This window comes from Candoia aspera, chromosome 3 (genome assembly GCF_035149785.1).
Source record: "Candoia aspera isolate rCanAsp1 chromosome 3, rCanAsp1.hap2, whole genome shotgun sequence".
NCBI classification, from domain to species: Eukaryota; Metazoa; Chordata; class Lepidosauria; order Squamata; family Boidae; genus Candoia; species Candoia aspera.
The window spans coordinates 121,619,688-121,642,679 of record NC_086155.1 but is presented as its reverse complement, the minus strand read 5'-3'; the positions used below and the strand labels follow the sequence as shown (position 1 = coordinate 121,642,679).

The following is a 22,992-nucleotide window of genomic DNA, read 5'->3' as shown; positions in this document are numbered from 1 at the left end:
TTCAAGACATAGATAATGTATTCTTTCTTTTAAGGTTTTTAATACAGACTTCATGCATTTCTTTCATAATACCATTCTCCAACGTTTTGTCTAATTCAGCATTCTTAGCTTCTATCATGGCATATAACATACCTTAGATTCTGTACAAAAATTACAATGAAGTAATCCACTGTAATATTCAGTAATTTGTCCAAGTTCTTTAAACAAGTTATACCTTTTCTCCAGCAGATCCAATTGACTCTGAACTTGAACAATGGCAGTTGTAATAAGGTTCAGAATCTCCTTCTTAAATAATATAAAGTCAAAGGTAGTTTTTTTGGCCAAGTAATGACTCTAGACCTCCTTTGATAACATATACAAATTAATCAACCACATTATTGTTCCAAGCCAATTTTGTTGTGTCCCAAGCAAATTGTTATGGAAACATATGAGTAGGTGGGACTCATAATAGGCAATTATTTTTGTTATTGTTGGCAACAACTTTAACATCTTACTTGAAAATACTGCATAATAAAGTTTGCTGCAAATAAAGTTCTGTGCACTTCCAGTGTCAATCACCATCTCTCGTGGCTTCCAATGAATATTCACAAATTATTTTTCTTTAGAATTTACAAAACAAACTCTTTCTCGTCCCCATCATTTTCTGTTGTCCTAACAGTTCTTACAAACTATTTCCTTGCATGTGGTTCTTTTATATCTTGGTTATGTGATTCATCCCCAGCTTTCTTGTAACAAATTAATGCTAAATATCCTTTTTTTTTTTTGCAATATAATGTTCATTGCACTAAATGGGGCAATAATCCACAGTGATAACAAGGAATTTCTGTCTTTGACAGACTTGAATCCTGGAACACTGTGTCCCCAGACATTTTTTTATTGTATTTTGCTGGCCTTTTCAACATCTTTTGGTGATGAACCTGATTAATGGTGATATCTATAGAGATACTCTTCATTGCTGCAATAGGCAACTTTCTTCTTCAGCATTTTTGTATAATCTGGCCATGGTAACTGTTTAATCCAATGTCAAATTTTCCTGCTGCAAGTATTTATCACACAATGCTTTGTTAATGCGTGCTCCCAACATTTGATCTCAAATAAATTCTGCTTCAAAATTTCCATACTCATTTAGCTGACTCCATAGGTGCAATAACATATGCATATATAGATTCATTAGGTGCTTATATTCTATCTCCAAATTTAAACCATTCCATCACAACATTTCTACATGGATGAAATAATTATGCAAAGCAGTTTTAGATTGTGAAAAGGTACCCTTTTCTCCTGATAAGTTTGAAAAATTAAATGACACTTTCTTGGCTTAAATAAAGGCAGTAAGATGTAAATATGCGTTAATATACTTCAAACACATTCACAACCAACATGTGAAACACTTTTTTTCCTTGCTAATGTGTCTATTCTGAACTTGTTAATATGGTTGTCATAGTATATAACATGGAAAATATTTTTTTAATCCAGATAAAAGCCTCTATTTATCTGACTGATTAATCTGAATGATGTCAAATTCATATTGTCCTAATGATTAAGCAAGAATACCAATGTAATTTCTGGATATGAAACATCTAATCTTCCTGACCAGCTGACCTCTCCTGTGATAATTGGAGAGATGGAAGGAGAGGCCTTAATATTGATCAGTGTGACCCCTTTCAAGAGACCCACATCATGAGAGGAGGTCACCCACAAAAAGGCAAGATCCTCCAGTTGGCCTCCTGACTGATCTTCCGGCTCCCCTTCTGCATCAAGGGCTAACAAAATACGCAGCAAAGATTTTTTTCTGGCAAGTCCAAATAAACTCTATCTGTGGTGCAATAAATTGTAGGGTTCTGTTAAGATGTCCCATCCTAGGAAGTTTAAAAGAGTATGAGTACTAAGGAGAAAGGCGTGTTCAGCAATAAGTGGATCCTCACAGCCTCAGAAAGAGAGTAAGGAGTCGGACTTTTCCCCACCCTGCCCATGTAGATAGAAGTCCCATAGGTAGGGAGATTGGGGAAAGAAGCAAATGGCTATAATTGGAGTGGAGCTTCTGGGCATTTGTTCCTTTCTCAGACTGAAGTCTGTCCCATATCTGAGTGCTGCATCCACTAAGATATCTAAGTCCTGTCTTCTCCAGTCTAAGATTGCACTGGTAAGTCTTCTACCGATTTCAGGTAAAAGTCCCCTAAAAATGGTCCACCCAGCTAATAAGCAAGTAGCAAGGACATTTGGATCCACTCCAGAACAGGGATAGAGTGCAATACAAAAACAAGCAATGTAATGTTCAGGATGCTCCTCAGGTCTGTTTTACTGTATGTTTTCAATCTTACCTCAATCATGTTGGGCAGGAACCATGGCAGTATTAGATTCTAGGAGGTGGTCCCGGTATTCTCTGAGACAGGTTCCTGGAGAGTCATGCATCCTGGAGGTTGTCAACTCAGGTTTTAGCTAAAAGAGCTTATTTTTGCTCAGGGTGAGCAGATCAGAAGGCAGCATTTTAATGTCACCCCAAATGGGGTTATAAATGGCAAATGGGCAAACTAGTTTCTGACAAAACTCACTAGGCTTTCTCTTAATTTAGGAAAAGTTGTGCTCCAATTTATATCATATCCTCTGGAATCCAGGGAACATGGACTACAGTAGAAGGCCCTCCTTGAATGTCTGGATAGGCATGCAAGGGGGCAACAGTAATGAAAGCATCAAGAAGGGTAGTTAGGAAAAGTCCTGGAAAGTTTTGTGGAATGAAAGCAAATTGAGCCACTTTGGATCTGGACTGTAATCTTCTTAATCTTCTATAAATAGTCCTGCCAAGGTGGCTTACTCCTAGTTACTTCCCTGTATGGTTTGGGGTAAGGACATAGGGCCCATTATAAGTCCAAAATAGTTAGGTAGTCTGGAAGTGGTCCAAGAAGGTTGGCAGGAGTATCGAGTAGGGTCATCTGCTGGAGGTGTGTTGGCATGCAGGGGGGAGTTGCTGGTGCTGCCTCCCTCATCGGAAACAATGGTGTACAGGAGGGGGTTGTTGTTGCTGAAACTGTAAGTGGTGGGATTGCGTTGTGGAGTCTAGGGAAGAATGACTGGGGTACCCATTCCTCTAAGGAACTTCTGATGCAGCGGGTTGAATTTTTGGAACACGAAAATCAGTTGGAAATACAGAAGCTCATTCAGCAGTGGAGCAAGCACTCACTGACTCAGAAGGAACCTGCTAGAGAAAGACCTGCAAGGGCACCCACGATCTCACAAGCAATTGGGGTTTCCCCCATTGCACATCTAGTGGCAACACTTCCCATGAGCAAGATCGACAGGACAACGCAGAGGGAAATAAACCAAAGAAATGTCCCTGTGAGTGTTGGCAGAATGCTGGGAAAGCCTTTAGCCCAGGAGAGATCAGAAAAGTCACACACCAGGCATTTCTATAAAAATAATTTATTTACAAAAAGCAAAATGAAAGCAAAACATATTTAAAGGACTTAGCTCTCATTGAGAGCAAGCCTGGCTTGCTACATATCGGCAGAGAGAAAAAAAAGAGAGTAAGAACAAGTCCGGGCAGGTTTCCTCCCCCCAGGCAATTTGCATGAAGCACGTGAGAGGAGACAATCAAATACAACCTCTTCACCCGGCCAAAATGATTAGGTACAATAGCAGTCTTAATCGTTAGTAGGAAAACCTCAACACTCCCCTTTTTACACTATAGATTAAGATGCAAACCAATCTTCTCTGACAACTTTATATGTCTTTCCATTCACATTACTTTACCATTATCTCCCCTTTGGTTTAACAGAAAGCTACCATCCTTCCTGTGTTTTTCCAAACCTAGGTTGTTATAATTCCAAAGCTTTTTAATGTGAAATGGCTTTTCATGCAGGCTTCAAAATCAAGCCTTTGTTTTTCTGTTGATGTGAACAGCAGCAAATCATCAACATAAATGCACAGATACATACAGCCTTGTTTGTCCTTCTTCATATATACACAGGGATCTGCTTTTCCTTTTTCAAAACCAAAATTCTGCAGTTTTTCATCTACTTTTTGGTTCCAGGATCTAGCAGCTTGTTTTAACCCATATATCGACTTCTGCAGTTCACAGACTAGATTCTCCCCTTTTTCATAGCCAGGGGGTTGCTGCATGTATAATTTGTGATCTAAATCTCCATAGAGAAATGCAGTTTGAATGTCATAGTGGTTAACTGACATTCCTTTCAGTGCAGCAACTTTTAACAGTAATCTAATTGATTCACCTTTAGTAACTGGTGCAAAAGTCTTGTCAAAGTCTAAATCTTTCCTTTGAGTGAACCCTTTTGCAACCAACCTTGCTTTATATTTTTGGATTTTGCCATCAGCATCCCTTTTCAGTTTGAAAACCCACCTACAACCCAGACAGCGTTCATTGGGAGGTAGATTTACCAGTTTCCATGTTTTATTTTCTTTCAAGGATGCTAATTCCTGTTGCATGGCAGAATGCCAATTTTGTGCAATCTCTGGTGGTAAAGCATTCACTTGTTCTAAAGACTCAGGTTCTGTGAATATGTGAAAAGCCTTTACTGTTTCAGCCTGAAAACGTGATGGAGGAACGCCTTTATTACTCCTCTGAGATCTGCGAGGTAATACAGGGCTTAAATTTTGACTCCTATCACTTTCCTGAGAAGCATCTGTCTCATCAGACAGATCTTCAGTTTGCTTTTCTGGTTTAATGTCCTCATCAGGCAAAAGATCACCATCAGCAAGTCCTTGCTGTTCTCTTGTGGTGGTCAGATCAACTGGAGAGCTAGAATTTAATCTCCCCCAGTTTTGTTCAGCAAAAGAAGCGCTTTTGCTGATTATTAATTTCTCTCCCATTATGAACCTGTAGCTCCTCTGGCTTTGTTCATAGCCAACAAAGATGGCTTTCTTTGTTGTGGGGCCTCCTTTCCTTCTCTGTTGTTTTGGAATATGAACCCATGCAGTGCTACCAAACACTCTAAGATGGCTTACCTTTGGTTTCACACCATAAAACAAATGGAATGGAGTGTCCTGAATCACAGAGTTATACAATCTGTTTTGTACATAAGTGGCAGTCGATATTGCCTCTCCCCAGTACTTAAAAGATAATCGTGAATCTTTAATCATGCATTCCATTGCATTTTGCAAGGTTCTGCCCTTTCTTTCAGCAACACCATTTTGCTGAGGGGTGTAAGGGTTAGAAAGAATTTGTTCTATCCCCTTTTCCACTAGGAACCTTCTGAATTTGTGAGAAAGGTATTCTCCTCCTCTATCACATTGGAGTGCAGATACAGGCCTAGGGAATTTTCCATTTGCCCATGTCACAAAACCTTTAAATTTCTCAAATGCCTCATCTTTATGTTTTAAGATGTAGATAAATGTGTATCTTGAGAAATCATCAATGATGGTCATTGCATACCTTGCTTGTCCAAGACTTGGAGCAAAAGGACCAATAATGTCAGAGTGTACAATTTCCAAAGGTCTAGTTGTAACTCTGTCACTGTGCTTACTCACAGGAGCTTTTAGTGTTTTGCATTCTTTGCAAACTACACAATCTAAGTATTTATCACAGGGTTTTATCTTTAGGTCAGCACACAGCTGTGGCATTTGTGCTATATACTTGAAATTAGCATGACCAAATCTCCTGTGCATCAGGTGTACACATTGGTCATGATATGGCGTGTTGCCAACTGCAGCCTTGCAGCTTGGCTTCCTTGCATTTTGCACAATGTACAAGGAGTCTTTTAATATACCAGTAGCACACAATTTCCCATTTTTTCGTATCTCACAACCATTTTTCTTAAATGTTATGATATACCCTGTTGCAGCCAATTTTGCCACAGATAAAAGGTTTGATTGTAAATTTGGCACATACAACACACCTTTTACAGTTTCTCCTAAGCAGGATAAATACAAGTCACCTTGTCCCATAATTTTGGTCACAGACCCATCAGCCAAAGATACACTTTGTCTTTCAGTTTTAGACAGTGACACAAAAGAGCTTTTACAATTACATAAATGACAACTGGCCCCAGAATCTAACACCCATACATCAGAATTACCCTTCTCAGCAACCTGTGCAATTTGGGTTGTCTGAAGAGCCTTCTTCTATGTTGCCCTTGTGTTCTTCTTCTCTGTCTTTCTACTCTTGGGTCTCATGGCACAGTCTCTTTGCAAATGTCCAGCTGAACCACAAGTGAAGCATCGCTGGCTAGCTAGCGCTGTGGCCTCAGGTTCCTTTCCCTTCTTTTCCCTCATTTTCTGGTCTTGCAGCTTTCCAGAAGAGATGGGGGGGGGATCTTTCCTCTCTCTTCTCCCATTCAGCGAGTAAGCGCTGTGTAACATACGATGGGGTGAGGTCTGCTTCAGGCATAGCCTCCAGGGTACAAATCAGCGTGTCCCACGTTGCATTCAGTGAGGACAGGAGGATATATGATTTTGTGAGAGGTGTAAATTCCATTCCTCTCTCCTGCAACTCAACAAACAGCTGCTGAATATAATGCAGGTGCTCAGGAAGGCTATCTCCTTCTGCAAGGTAGGCTCTGTACAGCTTTTTCGTCAGAGTAACTTTACTCCCTGCTGTTGCCTTTACATATAAGTCTCTCAAAGCGTCCCAAAGTTGCTTTGCAGACTGCATGCCTCGCACGTGGACTAGCTGATTGTCCTCAACTCCCAAGATAATGGTGGCTCTAGCCCGCTCATCCTGTCTCAGCCATTCGGCACTGGGATTTTGGGGGGTTTGCTCACCAATTGGCAGCCATAGATTCTCTTTGCGAAGATACATTTCCATCTTCAGGGCCCAATTCAAATAGTTGGTCTCTGATAGGCGCTCCAGAGGCATCACTGAGGGCTGGGAGGTAGCCATGGCTTCTTCCTTCTTTTGCAAGTCACCTCAGCTAGCTTCTTTGTCCTGTAGACCGGCAGTTGCTGGAAAATCTCCAGGCGGCTCCAAAGAAAATCTTCACAGGTCTTTGCTACCTGCCTTTAAATTGTGCATGAGGTGTGGAGCTGATCTCTCTTTTCTCTCTGGGTTTTACTGGGCTTACTGGGCTGCTCACTGGGCCCATAACCTGTTGGCAGAATGCTGGGAAAGCCTTTAGCCCAGGAGAGATCAGAAAAGTCACACACCAGGCATTTCTATAAAAATAATTTATTTACAAAAAGCAAAACAAAAGCAAAACATATTTAAAGGACTTAGCTCTCATTGAGAGCAAGCCTGGCTTGCTACATATCGGCAGAGAGAAAAAAAAAGAGAGTAAGAACAAGTCCGGGCAGGTTTCCTCGCCCCAGGCAATTTGCATGAAGCACGTGAGAGGAGACAATCAAATACAACCTCTTCACCCGGCCAAAATGATTAGGTACAATAGCAGTCTTAATCGTTAGTAGGAAAACTTCAACAGTGAGTGCTAGTGGTTGCCAGGTGACACAAAAGAAAGTGAAGACACAATCCTAATAACCCTTCCTCAACAGATGATTGCTGATTCTTGCTACAGAAGAGCTGCCATCACTTTAGTGTTTCCCGCTATCCCACTTCTGATACCAAATTGTAGCATAAGTTTCCGTTTAGAATTTGTTTCAGAAACCAGACCACCACCCCAGTAGCAGGCATCCCGTTTCTTACAGTACCAGAGGCAGCAGAAGCAAACTTACAAAGGGGCAGGAATGCAACCCTGCATATAGACTTAGGCAAATTCCAATAAACATATGATCACTACAGTGGAACTATTGATTGGATAGAGCAACGTAATTTGTATATGCATGTTGATGAGGTAAAGATAGTAAGGTAATGAGGGCTGACTAACAAAGACAGTAGCTCATTGAGTTAGACAAAGGCTCTGCTCTCTGAATAAAATTACCATTAATGTATTACTGTCTTGTAGGTGTTATCTCCCAGCAGCCTTGCTTCCCAGTGCCGTTTCCATTTCTTAGTTCCCTAATCAACATTTTTCATGTCTAAATATTTTATGGCTGAGGCAACAGTTTATTTCCCTGGGAAAGTAGATTTGAGGAGTGGGTAATTTATTTGCCTTACCTAATGCCATTTTCTTTCTACTTCATAGTTTACAATAAACATCCTTGGAATTCTTATATTTGTACAGAAATAGCTTCAAGAAAAGTCTCTATTATTTGTAAATTCTATTACGGAAAAGGCACATTTGAGATTGTATATACAGCTTAATTATTAGTAACCAATATTTGTTATAAGAAACAGCTAAATAGATCATTTTCAGGAAATAGAGGCATTTTCAAATGGGAATCTTTTTTGCAAATCAGTTTTGCAGTTTCAGCTGGTCTTTGACTAACTCCAGCAGACGAAATGTGTAGGCTCTGACCAGGAGGAGTGAGTTTCTGTAGTTTCAGTTAGTGTACCCACTCCAGATCCGTTTTGGCAGAAGTGGCCTCTGTTATGTGAGCTTTTGCTACATTACAACATACTCCAGGGGCACTTCTATACAACCATCAACAGCCAATGTTCCAGCCCTTTAACTTTTTTAGTTGCAACTGTGCTGCCCTATGAGAGTCTCACTTGATCTTGATCTACTTGAATTGGTCAGTTTTCCCTCCTCTGCCAGTTGGTTAACTGTAGAGTGGAAAAGTCAATGTTCCTCACATGCTTTGTGATGAGAGAGGAAAAAAAAAAGACCCAAATGGCCACTAGGAAGTGGGAGGCTGGACAAGTCAGGAGTTCCCACCAATGGGTAGCTTCCCACTATTAGCTCCAAAAGGAACATATTTTATGTATTTCCTCTAAAGTACTAGCTGAGTTGATTGGCTTGGCTTGTAGAAGAAGCCCCTTTGCATTGCGGGGATGAAGCACTACTTCTGGATCCAAAGCAGTCACTATATCGGAAGGAACCTGGGTATGAAGGGTGTCTGTTGTTTTTCACTACAGCTCCTACTGAGCATGGTTTGTTAACAGGGCCTCTTTATTCAGAGCATGTGACTTTGTTGCCACTTAATCTGTTTTGTGTTTCTGGGACCAATTCAGAATACTAGCTGGTCATAATGCAGTTTGGGGCCATGCTAGCAGAGGGACTGCCTGCTCCTTCATGGCTTTTCTGCTAGTTCAGGAACTTCTGCAATATGCCCTGTCACTATCAAAGGTGAACCGGTTGAATACATGCGACAGTGATGACCCCTCGGTATTAGAAAAGGTTCTTTTGTGATCTCTTACTGTATTGCCTTGTTTTAAACGTAGTCTTCAGAAAAATTTAAAATTATTTCTGTATATTCATGCTTTCTATGTTGTTTTGCTTATGATGGATGGTGTTGTTTCTTGTACGGTGGGTATTTTAAATTGTTACTGCTCTATTATGTGTACTGAATATTTTGGGGGAGTGGAGTTAAATGAGGAGCTGAAGAACAATATATAAATACTTATATAAATATCTAAACAGTGGTACAATAGAAATGTTGCAGGCATGTGATGTAAGGAATGTCCTTATAAAGTAACATTAATAATAACCAGTTTGGGCTAAGTACAAAATTAGATTTAAAAGTAGAACATGGATTTTGATAGACATTTTATTTATTTATGTAACATGCAATATATGATTTAAATAAATTTAATCATATATCATTTAATATCAAATTACATTTAATGAATTGTTTGTTTGTTTGTTTGTTTTCCCCAGTGTGACAATGCAAAGGGTCTTAAAGCCTTCTATGATGCAATAAAATATGGACCTACACATCTAATGGTTTTTGGTGGTGTATGTACAACTGTAACATCCATCATTGCTGAATCCTTAATAGGATGGAATTTGGTCCAGGTAAGTAACACTCAATTTTATATAGAAATATCTCCCATGCTTCAAAACATTTAGAACATTAGCTACATAATTCTAAAGGGGGTGACTGACTTGCATGACCTACTTCAAAATCCACAAACAAAATGTGGGTAGAGTTCAAAGAAATGTTTTCACTGGTATAACTATCAGTAGGATAGAGAGGAAATTATTTTTTTCCTCTGCATTTCCCATGAACTGTCATCATCTGAGAGTGGTATGGAGGTATGGAGAGTTTCAGTTGCAGGTTTTGTGAGGATGTGCGATGCTGAAGCATGTAGAGATGAATTGTGTAACTGTATATCTGTTTGGATTCAACTGGTTGCAAAGCCAGATTCAAAATGGGATCTTGAGGTAAAGTTAGTTAGATACAGCAATTCATTAACAACATTCTGAGACCATCCACACAGACAAGAACAAATTACTTCTGAATTATTAATTTGATATTACTATAAAAATAGTTTGGCAGGGATTGCTATAGGCATGATCAAAGGCACTATTAATTAGCTGCTTAATTAGAAGATAGGGGATCCTGAAGCTGAGAGATAAGTGCAGTCTGCCACTGAATACATTGCAAGGGATTTTGTTTTTGTATTTGCAACAATTAAAGTACAGCTAGTTGTATTACAATTCTGAATAATAAAATCTGATTTTAGAATAAAAAGGGGCTTAGACAGATAGCTATTGTTTAGAACAAGTAAATGTGCAAAGGGATACTCCTGACTTCTTCTGAGCTCTGGAAGGGCCAAATTTGTGAACCAAATGCCATGTTGTATCACATATATGTATTCTTTTTTTTTTTGTTTAAACTGGTCAGTTTGGATTTTGTGGTAAATGGGGATGAGCCAGAAACTTCTGTGTCTGGGCTATTCTCAGGTTCAACACAGGGTATCTTTATGAAATTAATTACAAGTCACCAGATAGTATTAGCAAGGTTTCATTTGGCAATCGATTTCATTCTTTTTGATATGGGTAAACTTTATATAATCACTTTGAAATCAGCTTTAATATATTACTGTATGTTTTTAACACATAACTTTGTCTATAACTGACCTCTGAACAATCATTTCATTGTACCAGTCAAAAATGACTTGATGGCACATAATCAATCACAAATCAATGAAAGCCTAAGTAAGTAATATTACCGAAAGAGGATTAGAAGAAGGCTGTAGGCTGGTAGTCTTAGCACCTGTCAGAACTACTAGCTATGATAGTCACCTGGAAAATTCATGTTGTGTGTAGTTTTGTTGACAAGTTCCTACATGAATCAGTAACGCAGTGTAGTAAGTCTCATTCCCAGGACTTTATTCATTAATTCATTTTAGGAATTTGAACCCAACAGTATTTATTTGCAGGTAAAACATGCATCTAATGGCACTGTGAATCTGCAATCTTCAATATAATCTAGTGAAAGTAGTGAGTATCAAAGATGACCACTTGTCTTAAATGCTATTAGTATACCCATTTTATAAGAACATATTCATGGTAGATCTCTGTTCTAGGTTAGGATTTATACTGTCAAATAGAAGTGTACAAACCATTTCAAAATGTTTTGATCTCAACACAAGAGATCAAAATGTCAAAATGGCTTTTTACAATGTCCCTTTTTTAGTTTGAACCAACTGTATCAAGTTTGAAATGGGTTGTTGTATCATCACCAGAAGCATTCTAATGCTGTTCTGCCTGCATCAAAAATGTTTTGAAGCTTGAAACAAGAAAATCTTGTGGTTTGGTGTTCTAGAGCAGCTGGTCCATTTCAAATTCAAAACAGATATTTTGAACTCAAAATGAGCATTTCAGCTTAAAACATTTTGAACTTGACATGCTTTTCTTACCTCTGATGTTAACCTATATTATGAAAGAATGCAGAGGAGATCTGAGTTAAGATTTCCTTAAGTCTTGATGATTAGGACTTGGCTAACAGAGAGGTGGCTTTTCAAGTATTAAGATATGTAGGAGAAGAGGGCCTCTTGAAGATTATCCTGGTTTTAGAACCATTTCTCTTACATGCCGGTGGGGGCTTTTCCTGCATGACTTTCAAGGGAATACATTCTCCTAGGCTTTGTATCTGTTCCCCCTTTCTCCACTGTCTCTTCAGCCAAGGTTTCTGAATTGTTTTATGATAGTTTAATTATTTATTAGTTTTTAAATTATTTCTCCTTGTTTATCTTATTTTGTATTTTTTTTAATATTATTACCATCCTGATTGGATGGAAAGGCAGGTTATTAATAAAATAAATGTGATTGATGCCATATCAGTAAATATTGATTAAATGTGTTGATATATAGCCATAACAATGCAGTTTTAATTGCGTATTTCCACAATTCTGTTTGATGAGCAGCTGAAGGATAAATCTTACACATTTGTTGGCTATTGTCAACAATAGATGCCATGGTGATACATAATCTTTCTTGACATAAGACTTTACTGGAAAAAGAACTGATTAACAATAAATGCTTTAAAAAGGAGGAGACAGAAGGTTAGAAAGCTATTGATAACATGTTACTGAAAGAAATGATGGAGAATTCAGTTGTAGCTTTGAATTTTCTTCTTTGACGCTCCTTTTTTCATTTTTTACTGGGAAAAGCTATAACAACAAGGCAGCCATGGGAAAGGATGTGTATACTTCAGGCCAGCATCAGAGGAAGAGTTAGGTTCTTTCCTGAAGATTATCTCCGTTTTAGAGAAAGGAGCTATGCAGATAATATTCTATTCAACTGCTCTCAGGAAATGTATCTGCTCTTTACTTCAAACCAGTTATTGATAACCTGTTGGATTTTTGGAAATTATTTTAAGCTTAGCAAAACAGAGTTCCATTTTTAAATTATTTAATAAGTTAAATAACTCCAGTTATATTACCTAATTTGCATGTTGTTTTTTATTGGATGATACACTGCATAAAGTGTAGCTAGTATGAATGGAAACAAATCTGACTGATTAATGTTGGTGTAAGTGGCACCTTTAAGGAGACAAAGAATTACAACAAACTTTTTTATTGAACAAACCCTGCAAAACCTCATTCAGTAAGTTGAGAAAATAAAATCTTATATAAGACCTGAATTATTTTAAAATATGGAATAGGTAAACAAAAATATTTATGTGTTCATGGAGCATTTTTTTAAAAATCAGCGGTAACTATACAATGGCATATACTCTTCTTCAAGAACATTGAGATGATTAGGTTCCCAATGATCGAGGAACTGTATATTTTCTTCCATTAACGATGTCAGGGCAGTTCAGGCAGAAGGGAGAATCATCACTATTTTCTCCCCCTTTCTTCCAACAGGATGGTCTCTTGGTTTTCTGTCCTTCTGCAAATGGAAAAAATTCTTCTTTTGTAGAAGTGCATTTGAATCCAATATTTTCTTTCCTTGTTATTTTATTGGACTCTGGTACATCTATCCTGCACCCCCTCCCCCAGATGACTGCCTTACTTTCATTATACCATTGGAATGGAATTTGGGAAATCTAATTTCAAATTCCATTCATCCATGAGGTTGACTGAATGACTTCTGACTAATGGTTATCACTTAACCTAATCCACTTCACAGGGTTATTATAAGGTTAAAATCATGGGGGTATTTCTATGTATATTTTCTTGACCACAGACAAACAAACAATCTAATGTGTAAAATAAACACTCCAAACCTAATATCTAATTAATTAAAAAATGCCCAAAGTAAAAATGTGATAGATAATATAAAACCCATAAAAACAATAAACTCTGTGACATTAGTACCGAATTGATTGAAAGTCCTTATTTCTTTGTTAAAAGGAGGCAGTTCATGAGTTCATAAAGAAAGTATATAAATTATCCTCTGTTTTTACCAATTTTGACTTTTCAAAGTTGTATCACAATTGTTATAGTTGTATCTTAGGTTCAGTGTCCATAACAGATTCCATAGACAGTTGCTTAAGAGAACATATGCATTTAGAGAAACAACATTGTAATAGGATGACTTCAGCAATCTCCTTATCTTCCTGCCTGTTAAAAAATTGTAAGTGTATTCACAGTTTATTAAAAGATTGCATAACACTTTGATTTTCAGCCCTTTGCTCATGGAGATCCAGCTGTCTGGGTGTCTGGTCAACATTTCACTGAAGGAGATGCAAGAGCAGCTGAAAATACTCCTGATGTAACTCTGTGTCTTTTCACACAGAAGCTGTATTTGCACAAATAAACTAGTGTGCTGTGTGAATCCAGCCTAAGAGGTTCGTTTATAGTTCAGTATGGTTTAGGAACCCAGATAACTGAGTTACTAGGTATAGCATGTTAACCATAGGTACCTCTGTCATTTGAACACAGCCCCTATCTCACTCTTGAAAGAAACAACATCTGTGTCAGCTAGAAAACAGATATTGGTTGGGAAATTGCATGGCTGAAAATGAATCATATTTTCTAGATTGATTTGGGGTATATTTGCTCATTGTCATAGTCTGTTAGAGACCCCAATAACCAATAATTAATTGTTCTCTTGGCAGAGCTGAGGAATCACGGTTAGAGCAATAGTATCACCTGGAATACAGCAGAAGCTTAATCAATGTTAAGACCTCACAAACTGCCTTTGAAATTGCCACAGGCCTCCCAAGTGGCTTGATGTTTGGCACGGAGGACTACTGTCTAGGGAGCACAATGCTACTTTGGGCATGTAGAACGCTCAGTATGCAGGAGTGAATAGTGGCCAACATTTCAGCGAATGTGGTGAATGTCTCAAATGGCAGCTGATGCTCTTGTTTGTGATGCATTTTATAACTTATTTTGATGGCTGATCATAGATTTAGCTAGGAATATTAGAACCATCCCCATGCACCAAGATATCTAAGTAAAGTGAACCAAGTTTTAAAAAAAACTGATAGAAATGGGACTTGGACAGATTAGAAGTAATTTGCTATTGCTGCAGTTTCTCCACCACCACCATAGCCAGTACCAGTCTCTAAAACATTGCTCAACATCAAAGGAAGTAAGGGAGGGAGGGACTCCTGTTTTTGAAGCTTGATTTCTGGCAAATGGGGCTTTGAGCAATGAAAGCCTCAGAGCTGCTTGCTACCTTAGGCAGGGTTTTTGATGCTGTTAAATAGGTTGCCTTATGGCTATATTGTAACAGCATTGTGTAATCCCAGTGGGAATTTCACACTGCTCCGAGCTGGAATAGCTTCTGATCTGATTGATGTACAGATATTTGGAAGACAGCTGGGAAGTTTTTACAGAGTGCATGCATTCTGTCTCATTGTGGCCTACAGTATAAATGAAGATGGTACAAAAAGGTGGCTGAAGTTTGACAAGATAATGGCACTATTTCTCTGCCATCCTGTTTTAAAACTTACAGATATAGGGCTACTGCTGCCTGTTAAAACAGCTGCTACTTAATGACAAAGTGTGCCTGCCTGCCTGTACTCTAGTAATTCATTAAACACTGGAAATAGCATTGACATATGGTAGTATGTGTCATAATGGATAAATTATTCTGTTAAAAATAAATGTCTGTATCACTCCTGATCAATCATAGCTTGAGCCAATAGTGATACTGCTGAACTATTTAAAAAGATGATAGACTGTTCCAGCTGTTTACTCAAGGAAGCACAAAGGAGTTTTTTTTAGTGTCTTTGCTAATCTTTAAAGCAAGGATGTGATTTCCAGTTGCAATTATGTAAATGAAGGTACAGGTTCTAATTGGAAGACTTCTTAGTGTTGGGAGGATAAATCTTCACCACTGAGTGTACACTTCAGGTGTTTATGGCTGGCATATTTAATTTAGCACTGAGAAGCGTGAGGCAGCAATGAAATAGTGAGATTCAAGTTTTAATTTATTGTGTTTGTATATGCTCAGTGTACTTTTTGAGCATCTGGTCCAATATATTGTATCGCCTGACTCCTTCCTCTCTCCATTGGTTCTTCAGTTGCAAGGATCTAGACATTCATATAGTGTAGGTAAATAAATGCGTATAACATGGCAGAAGGAGTTTAAGCAAGCTGACAATGCAGTATAGCATCAAAGGATTTGTCGCTAATACATTTATTATAACATATGTTTTTGTGGGCTATTTATGTCATAATAGTAAAAAGTTTGCATTCATATAGTACCACTTGTTACTGTCTTGTTTTTGTTAGAATTGTCATGACTATCCCTCCAGTTGCTGACATCGTATTGTCAGGACCAGCGTGTATCAAGTTGAAAAGAAGATATGAATAAAAGAGGAATCAATAGGTAGTTACCACACTCATAATGGCTAGATGAGCATATCTAATCTAGAATTTAATGTAGGAATTGGGCAGTATTATGGCATTTTAATTTCTGCCTTGTTACTAAGAGAATACACTGTTATTTGCCTGAATTGCATCAAGTGTCCTTCTCTGACTATATTCATTTCGAGTGCAGTAGGAGCAATGGCATCTAGATTCTTCAGGATTAGCACTCTGTCTAAATGCACAGTATATGGATCAAGAAGGAATTACTTAATGAGGATTAAGTTTTGTTGGCAAAGTTGTTTCCATTAAAAAAGAAGTCACATAGTTTTGTTCTTTTAACTTCAGGAGGATATATACTTAGAAATGTCTGGAGCACATTAATTGCAAAGAGAGAAATGATCAAATACTTGACAAATAATACATGTTTTACCATGGAAATTGTCAGGGAATTATTACCACAAGTTCCACAAATTATTCTTCTGTGTATGCATGTGTGTATATGTGTTCCCTGGACAAAGAATAAAAGTAACCTTTTTTCGGAAAGCATTGGTAGACAAAATATAAAATGGCTAATTATGGCAAGGGTTATTTGAAAAACAAAATCAAAGTGTGCTGTAGCTTGTTATAGTATTGTGAAATTTCCTCCTACTCCATTTAGCAATAGATTTCAGTTTTATAGACTTAGTTCTTAAAATCTGAAAAATTTCAGATTTTCTGATAATGATTTAGGAATGTATTAATATGTGTCATTTTTATTCAATTACCTGAAAGTATAGGATTGTTCAGGGTAAGGAGAAAGTCTTTTGTTGTGTCTAGACTTTTAAAAACTTTCTTAAAGTGATAATTTATGGTTTTAATTTTTCTGATTTTCAGTTTCATGATTGGGCATATCTTTAAAATTCTGTATTGTATTGGAACAAAAATATTAATAACATGCTGTTATGGAAAGCTTGTATTTGGCACCTTTGAAATCTTGACATGTGCTTGGTTCTAAGTGTAGTAGGAAGTTGGTTGTATTTCCATCATTTGGGTGGTCAAATTTATTTGGATGATATTGAATGAAAAATTAATATTTGATCCCTGCTTCCATGAGAAAGTGACTATTTGGAATAATACATATTTTAAAATGGGAGGTAAATATTTTTGTTGGAAAGCATGGGCTGTAAAAAGGATAGTTCCCTTAATCATATAATTAATTACACTTTAAACACTTTTGAAAGGTTACAAAAAGAATATTATTTGCCAAAGACAACTGAATGGTAATACATTCAGCATATGTTATGCTGTTTACTTGGATCAGAGTCATTGGCTACTTGAAATCCTTGTGCTTTTGAACATATTAGATAAAGCTTTTTTTAGAGACTAAACTAACAAATCAGATTTATCAACAATGAAACATTTTAACTAAAATTTGGATTATTTGTTTGAAGTGTTGTCAAAAAGATCTTTGTGTTCCTGGAAAGACTCTTAGGTACCAGATACAAAACACTGGCTTAATGAAATGTGCCAGCTCATAGTTTTTGAGTTGGCTCTTTCTCAGGAAATAGTGGACAGGATGATTCCATGTGGTAAGTATTCAGTTTGTTTTTTAAAAACTAAGTTGTAGCACTTTCTATATAGGTATAATTATTGTTGTATTGTATTTTGTTATGATTTAGATTATTTATTGTTTTATATTTAAAAAAATATCCTATTTTGTTCTATTTGAACTTTTCTGCTTTGTAGTTTCAGTCTGAATACTATATTATAGGTCACAAACTCAATATACATATCAAAACAATTAGATTAACTATAATAAAATAAGGCAGATAAATAAAAGAAGAGGGGAAAAAAGAGGAAAAGTACCATGTAATAAAAAAGGGAAAAACAATATAATGCTCTATATTATATAGAGCTCTACACTGTATAGCCAAAAAAAAAATCAGCCCCAAATTAATTGCCATTAATAAGACACAGGTTCTATATGCTACACTTACAAGCTTTTGTTATTTTAGGGTCCTTATCTGCATGAAGGAATTTTACATAAAATTCATCTGAATGTCAAGGGAATGGCCTAATAAAAGCTCCATATGCATATCTCTATACAACTTACAACAAAGTAAAATGTGGGCCAGTGATTCAGTGTTCCCAGACTGGCAAAGGCAAGTCCTTTCTGCATTGGGAATCTTCTGAAAGTTGCTCTTGTTGAAGAAATACCCTGAGAAAAAAACCCAGTGGCCTTCTCTCTTCTCTGCCACCTGGTTAGTGAGGGCTCAGATCCAGTCCTCTACTTAATCAGGACATGGTATAAAAGTATCCAAAACTTTATTAAGAGTCTGCAGAATCTTGGTCAGACACTGAAGTAACGGTCCTAGGTGAAAGACCCCAAATACACATACAAGCACGCTTATACAGTCAATTTCACACATGGCATTTCAAACAGTGCAATCCCATTAGCCAATCCACACTTGGTCACTTACACATTTCTAAGCAGGTGGAAAATCCCAAAGTTTTTACTTTTGTATAGGCATATAATAGAGAAATTTCCATAGCAACCTACTACAGGTAGTCCTTATTTAGCAACTGCCTCAGATAGCAACTCTTTACAAATATGATGGTAATGAAAAATTCATTTTCTGACCAATGCTTGCATTTATGATAAAAGCCTTCAGTGTGAAACTGATTAAGGTCTGGTCTGTTTCAGGCAGCAGCTGTGAGCTGGCTGGAGGGTTCCAATCAACTAATTAAGATTACAGAGTTGAGCTTGTTAACTTGCCCTTAGCACTTTTTAGGGAAGTGTTGCACTAAGGAAAAAAGCAGCTCAGGAAGAGATAGCTTGCTTAAGCAATCTCACCACCTGCAAGATGGCAAAAAAAGGAAAAAAAAAATAACGGGTCAGGCACAGGACACTGTACGAGAGAACTTTATCTGAATAAGACAGCAGCAACCAGTGATCTTCGCAGCATCTCTCTCTCTCTCTCTCTGTCATGTGTTCACTTCACATTGCTTGTGCTGGTCTAAGACTCTAATAAACTGACTGACTGACTGACACGTGTTCACTTAGCAACCATTTTGCTTAATGACAGAACCACTGGAACCAACTGCAGGCACTAAACGAGGACTACCTGTATAGGATTTGTCCTGTCATCTATAGCAGTTTCACCATACCCAAACTGTACCCTGTATCTATGTAAGCATGGCAACTGTTTGCTTATCTATTCTGTGCTGTTTCAGCTAACTTTACATCCTAATAATGAAGCCTATTTGGCTAAGGCTAAATCTCTTTATTAAGACTGAATTCCTCATGAATCCCCCAAATTCCTCTGGGTCTCCATCTCTTTTTGTGTTTACTGTATAAGGATGACCCTACCTTAGAAGCTGTTTCTGTTCCTAAAAGCCATACTCTGTGTCCCTCGCTCAACTTCAAATGCTCTTGTTCAAGTTAGAGCTTGGTTGCATTTCACTTGGGGCCCACCTGAGACTTTGTTGTGTCAGGTTTTGGCTGGAACAAATATTTTGGGTTGAGTCTCTAATAAATTTCACCTACTGGATAGGTTTTCCTCATCTCTGAGGAGGCAAATTGATTCTCATCTAGAATATTATGGCTTCTTACTCCATACATTATCTTTTCTCGGCCCAGATGAAGCCTTAATCAAACAGAGGATTTGGAATTTAGATTACTAAATAGGATGGCCAAAATTATCCACCCCTATTATAGTGCAATTGCAGGTTCCCTGTGGACAGCTCCTAGCTCTGTAACATCCTACATGTTTCATCTAGAAAACTTTTTATCTTGGCTTGAAGTGGCATATTACCTATTATGGAGACTATAGACAAATATGCTACAATAGTCTCTTGTACCACAATTGTATGTGTTTCCACTCAAATAGAGAGGTTGAGTCAGTAACCCATGTATTGTTACATTTCTTGTTATTCCGCCCAAGGTGTCTGGCACTCATAAACCTGATTACCAGAATTCCTGCTTGTTTTTCTGATCAAGAGAGTACAAGCTTTCTTCTGCAAGACCTAACTTAGACAACCACTACAAAGATTGCCAAGTTTCTAGCCATAGCTATGACTTGCAGAAGCCAGGTGATACCTTCTTGTTATTAATTGTTTCAGGGATTTTTTTGCCCTGTATTTTAATGTTTGTGTTTTTGTGTTTTAAATTTTGTATTTGTGTTTTATTGTTTTATTTGGGACTGTAAAGAGCCAGTTTGGTCTAGTGGCTAAGGCAGCAAGCAAGAAACCAGGAGTCTGAGTTCTAGTCCCGCCTTGGGCATGAAAGCCGGCTGGGTGGCCTTGGGCCAGTCACTCTCTCTCAGCCGAACTCACCTCACAGGGTTGTTGTTGTGGGGAAAAGAGAAGGAGGAAGGAGTATTAGGTATGTTCACTGTCTTGAGTTATTTATAAAAATAATAAAGGTGGGATAGAAAATAAATAAATTAAATTAAATTAAATCAAATCCATCTCTTATGCTTTCCAATACAGTTGACTGCAAAATGTCAAAAAACAACATCATAAAGGTCCTATAAAATTCTGTCCATTCCTCAGTTATAAGGTCCTTATTTTCCAGCCAGTCCAGCACTATATAGTTTACTGAGGAGGAGACATATCGGGCAATAATATTAAAATAAAACTTAAAAATAATAAAAAGCACATGAATAATGCACATATCTTATTTCTGTATCAACATTTCAGGCAAGGATACTAAAAGCATTAACTTTCCTTATTCCACTTGTATTTATTTCCAGATTAATCAGGAAAAGGGGGATTAAATCTGCCCGTAACGAAGAATTTAAATAATTTAAATAATCTTCATATGGTTTAGTGCGCTCTACTGTGGGATATAGTGCAATGAGATTTCTGTACTGATCAAAGAAACTTGATCTTTATGTAGTTAATAGTATTTTAGGATTAAAAAATAAGTGAAAGATGGATAACAGATTAATGGAAAGCAAATTAGGGAGCACTCCTAACCAATAAGCAGAAGTAACTGAATGGCTCATGAATGTTGCAGAACTTTTAGTTTTCTGTGGACATTGACTGGAAAGAAGTTTTGGAAACACTTAGTTGGGGGTGTTGGGATTGGAATATTAGCCCCTGCATGTTTTTCTTCCCAGTGTGAGCCATTAGATATCAGAAATTAATTAAACAAATTAAATAAGAATATATCCAAAATGCTATCTTAAAAAAGGGAGATTTTGTTATTAAAAAAAGCATTATGGCCAAGCAAGATGGTTTGTTACTTAGGAATACAGAAACTAAGGAATACAGGTAGTTATAGAATTTTGTTTTATAATAATTATGTACCTATATACCCATATGCATTAGCCACAGTTAATGTGGCAAAAATACTAATTCACCAAAAATAAAGGGCCAGCTATTAGTAGTTTCTTGTAAGATTGTAGTGAGAAGGGCAGAAAATAATTATACTTCTATTTAGAGTAGAAAGACAGCATGAGTAGATAGTAAAGAAGCAATCAGATTGCAATTCTATATACATTGATCAGGGAATAATCCTAGTGAATTCATTGTGATATGTATGATAAATATTTGTAAGATTATTCTGTTAGTATTTGGAGTAAAAAATTGGATATTTTAAATCTTAAATTATATGGCTGGACTGCCACTATCTAGTCCTTTGAATCCAGTTGGTTTAAAGGGCAGCTAGATGCATAGTTGCTGATTCTATTTTTTAATGTGTTAAGGATATTAAAGGGTAAAAAGCAGCTATAGTACAGAGATGAGAGTTACAGGTGGTATATGTCTAGTAGTCTGATATAAATGTAATCAGAAATTACTAGCCATATATTTTTATTAGCATATTTAATAAAAAGTGAATATTTCAATTTAAGTGGTCATTTTGGAAATTTAAATATTTGGGAAGGAAAAAAAAGCATTAAGTAAATACTGGAATATAGTGAATATATAGTAATTTCAACATACAAGCAATATAGCAGAAAAATAACATAACAAATAATATAAAAATAGCAGCCAAGAAAATTAATAAACACTCTAACCATGAAACGGGCTGACCTATGTTATCAGGGCCCCAGGCTCACTGACAAAGCTAGGTTTTTAGTGCCTTGAGAAAGGTCAGCACAGTTGGGGTAAGTCTAATTTCTGGATGGATGATGTTCCAGAAATAAGATCATCTGTTTTTGATGAAGAATAAAAGTATAAATTTAGACAAAAGAAAATGAAGGAGTTTGTGTAAGGAGAAAGTAAATTATAATCAATTTAGTTATGATTTTACATAAAGCACACATTCAACAGAAAATAAACAATGGCATATAAAGTACTGTATAGCAACTTTTATTTATAGAAGGATCTTGCATTTCTGATACCATCCACTAAAAAAAATTGTAGAATTGAAATTTAACTTCATGGATACTGTACAAAATATTTGAAACAGGAGAAGATATATGCTAGATTTCTCAAGAGCCAACCATTTTTTTCAGAGATCATGTGCTAAAAGTGTGAGAAAGCACATTCTTTTTAAGGATATAGATGTAATGGTACATGAGATTTCTCAGTTATATTCTGAGTGTAAACCAATGTTATTTAATTGTGCAAGAACTATCTTCCCCTATGATAAATGAAACCAGTTTTATGCATAGTTTTAAATAGGAGAATTATGTTTGCTAAATATGATAAAACAATAAATCTAGTAAAAGAAAGGATTTAAGAAAATGTTGGGCCAGTTTGAAATGGTAAAATTTACTGTCTGGCTGATTATATCTTAAAACTCCCTTAGTTATAGGTTTATTATATTTCAAAAAATAATTTCACACAGATAAGTTATATGATTTAAGAATGGTGGTTCAGGAAAAGAAGACTTTTTCTATTCCTTGGAAATGGATTGTAGAGTAATGGATACTGAAAAAGCTGCTGGCTTTTTTTTTTTTCTTTTTGGCCATGAAAGATAATAGGAACTCTGAAATCTCTAGGACAATGGCTTGTTGTCTGAAAGTTATAGTATTTCCTGGAAATTGCAAAAAAATTACCCCTTGATAAAAGACCAGATGGACAAATCCTGGGAAGAGTTACACTGACCAACACTTGGA

The 22,992-nt window shown here is 36.8% G+C and overlaps 1 protein-coding gene across 1 annotated transcript in view; it reads left to right on the top strand.

Annotated features, from left to right (window-relative positions):
- Positions 1–22,992, top strand: part of GABBR2 (gamma-aminobutyric acid type B receptor subunit 2) — a 364,113-nt gene that overhangs the window by 40,358 nt on the left and 300,763 nt on the right. The window contains exon 2 of the mRNA XM_063298738.1: positions 9,603–9,740. Within this exon, the coding sequence (XP_063154808.1) occupies positions 9,603–9,740 (138 nt within the window). The remainder of the gene's footprint in view (positions 1–9,602; positions 9,741–22,992) is intronic.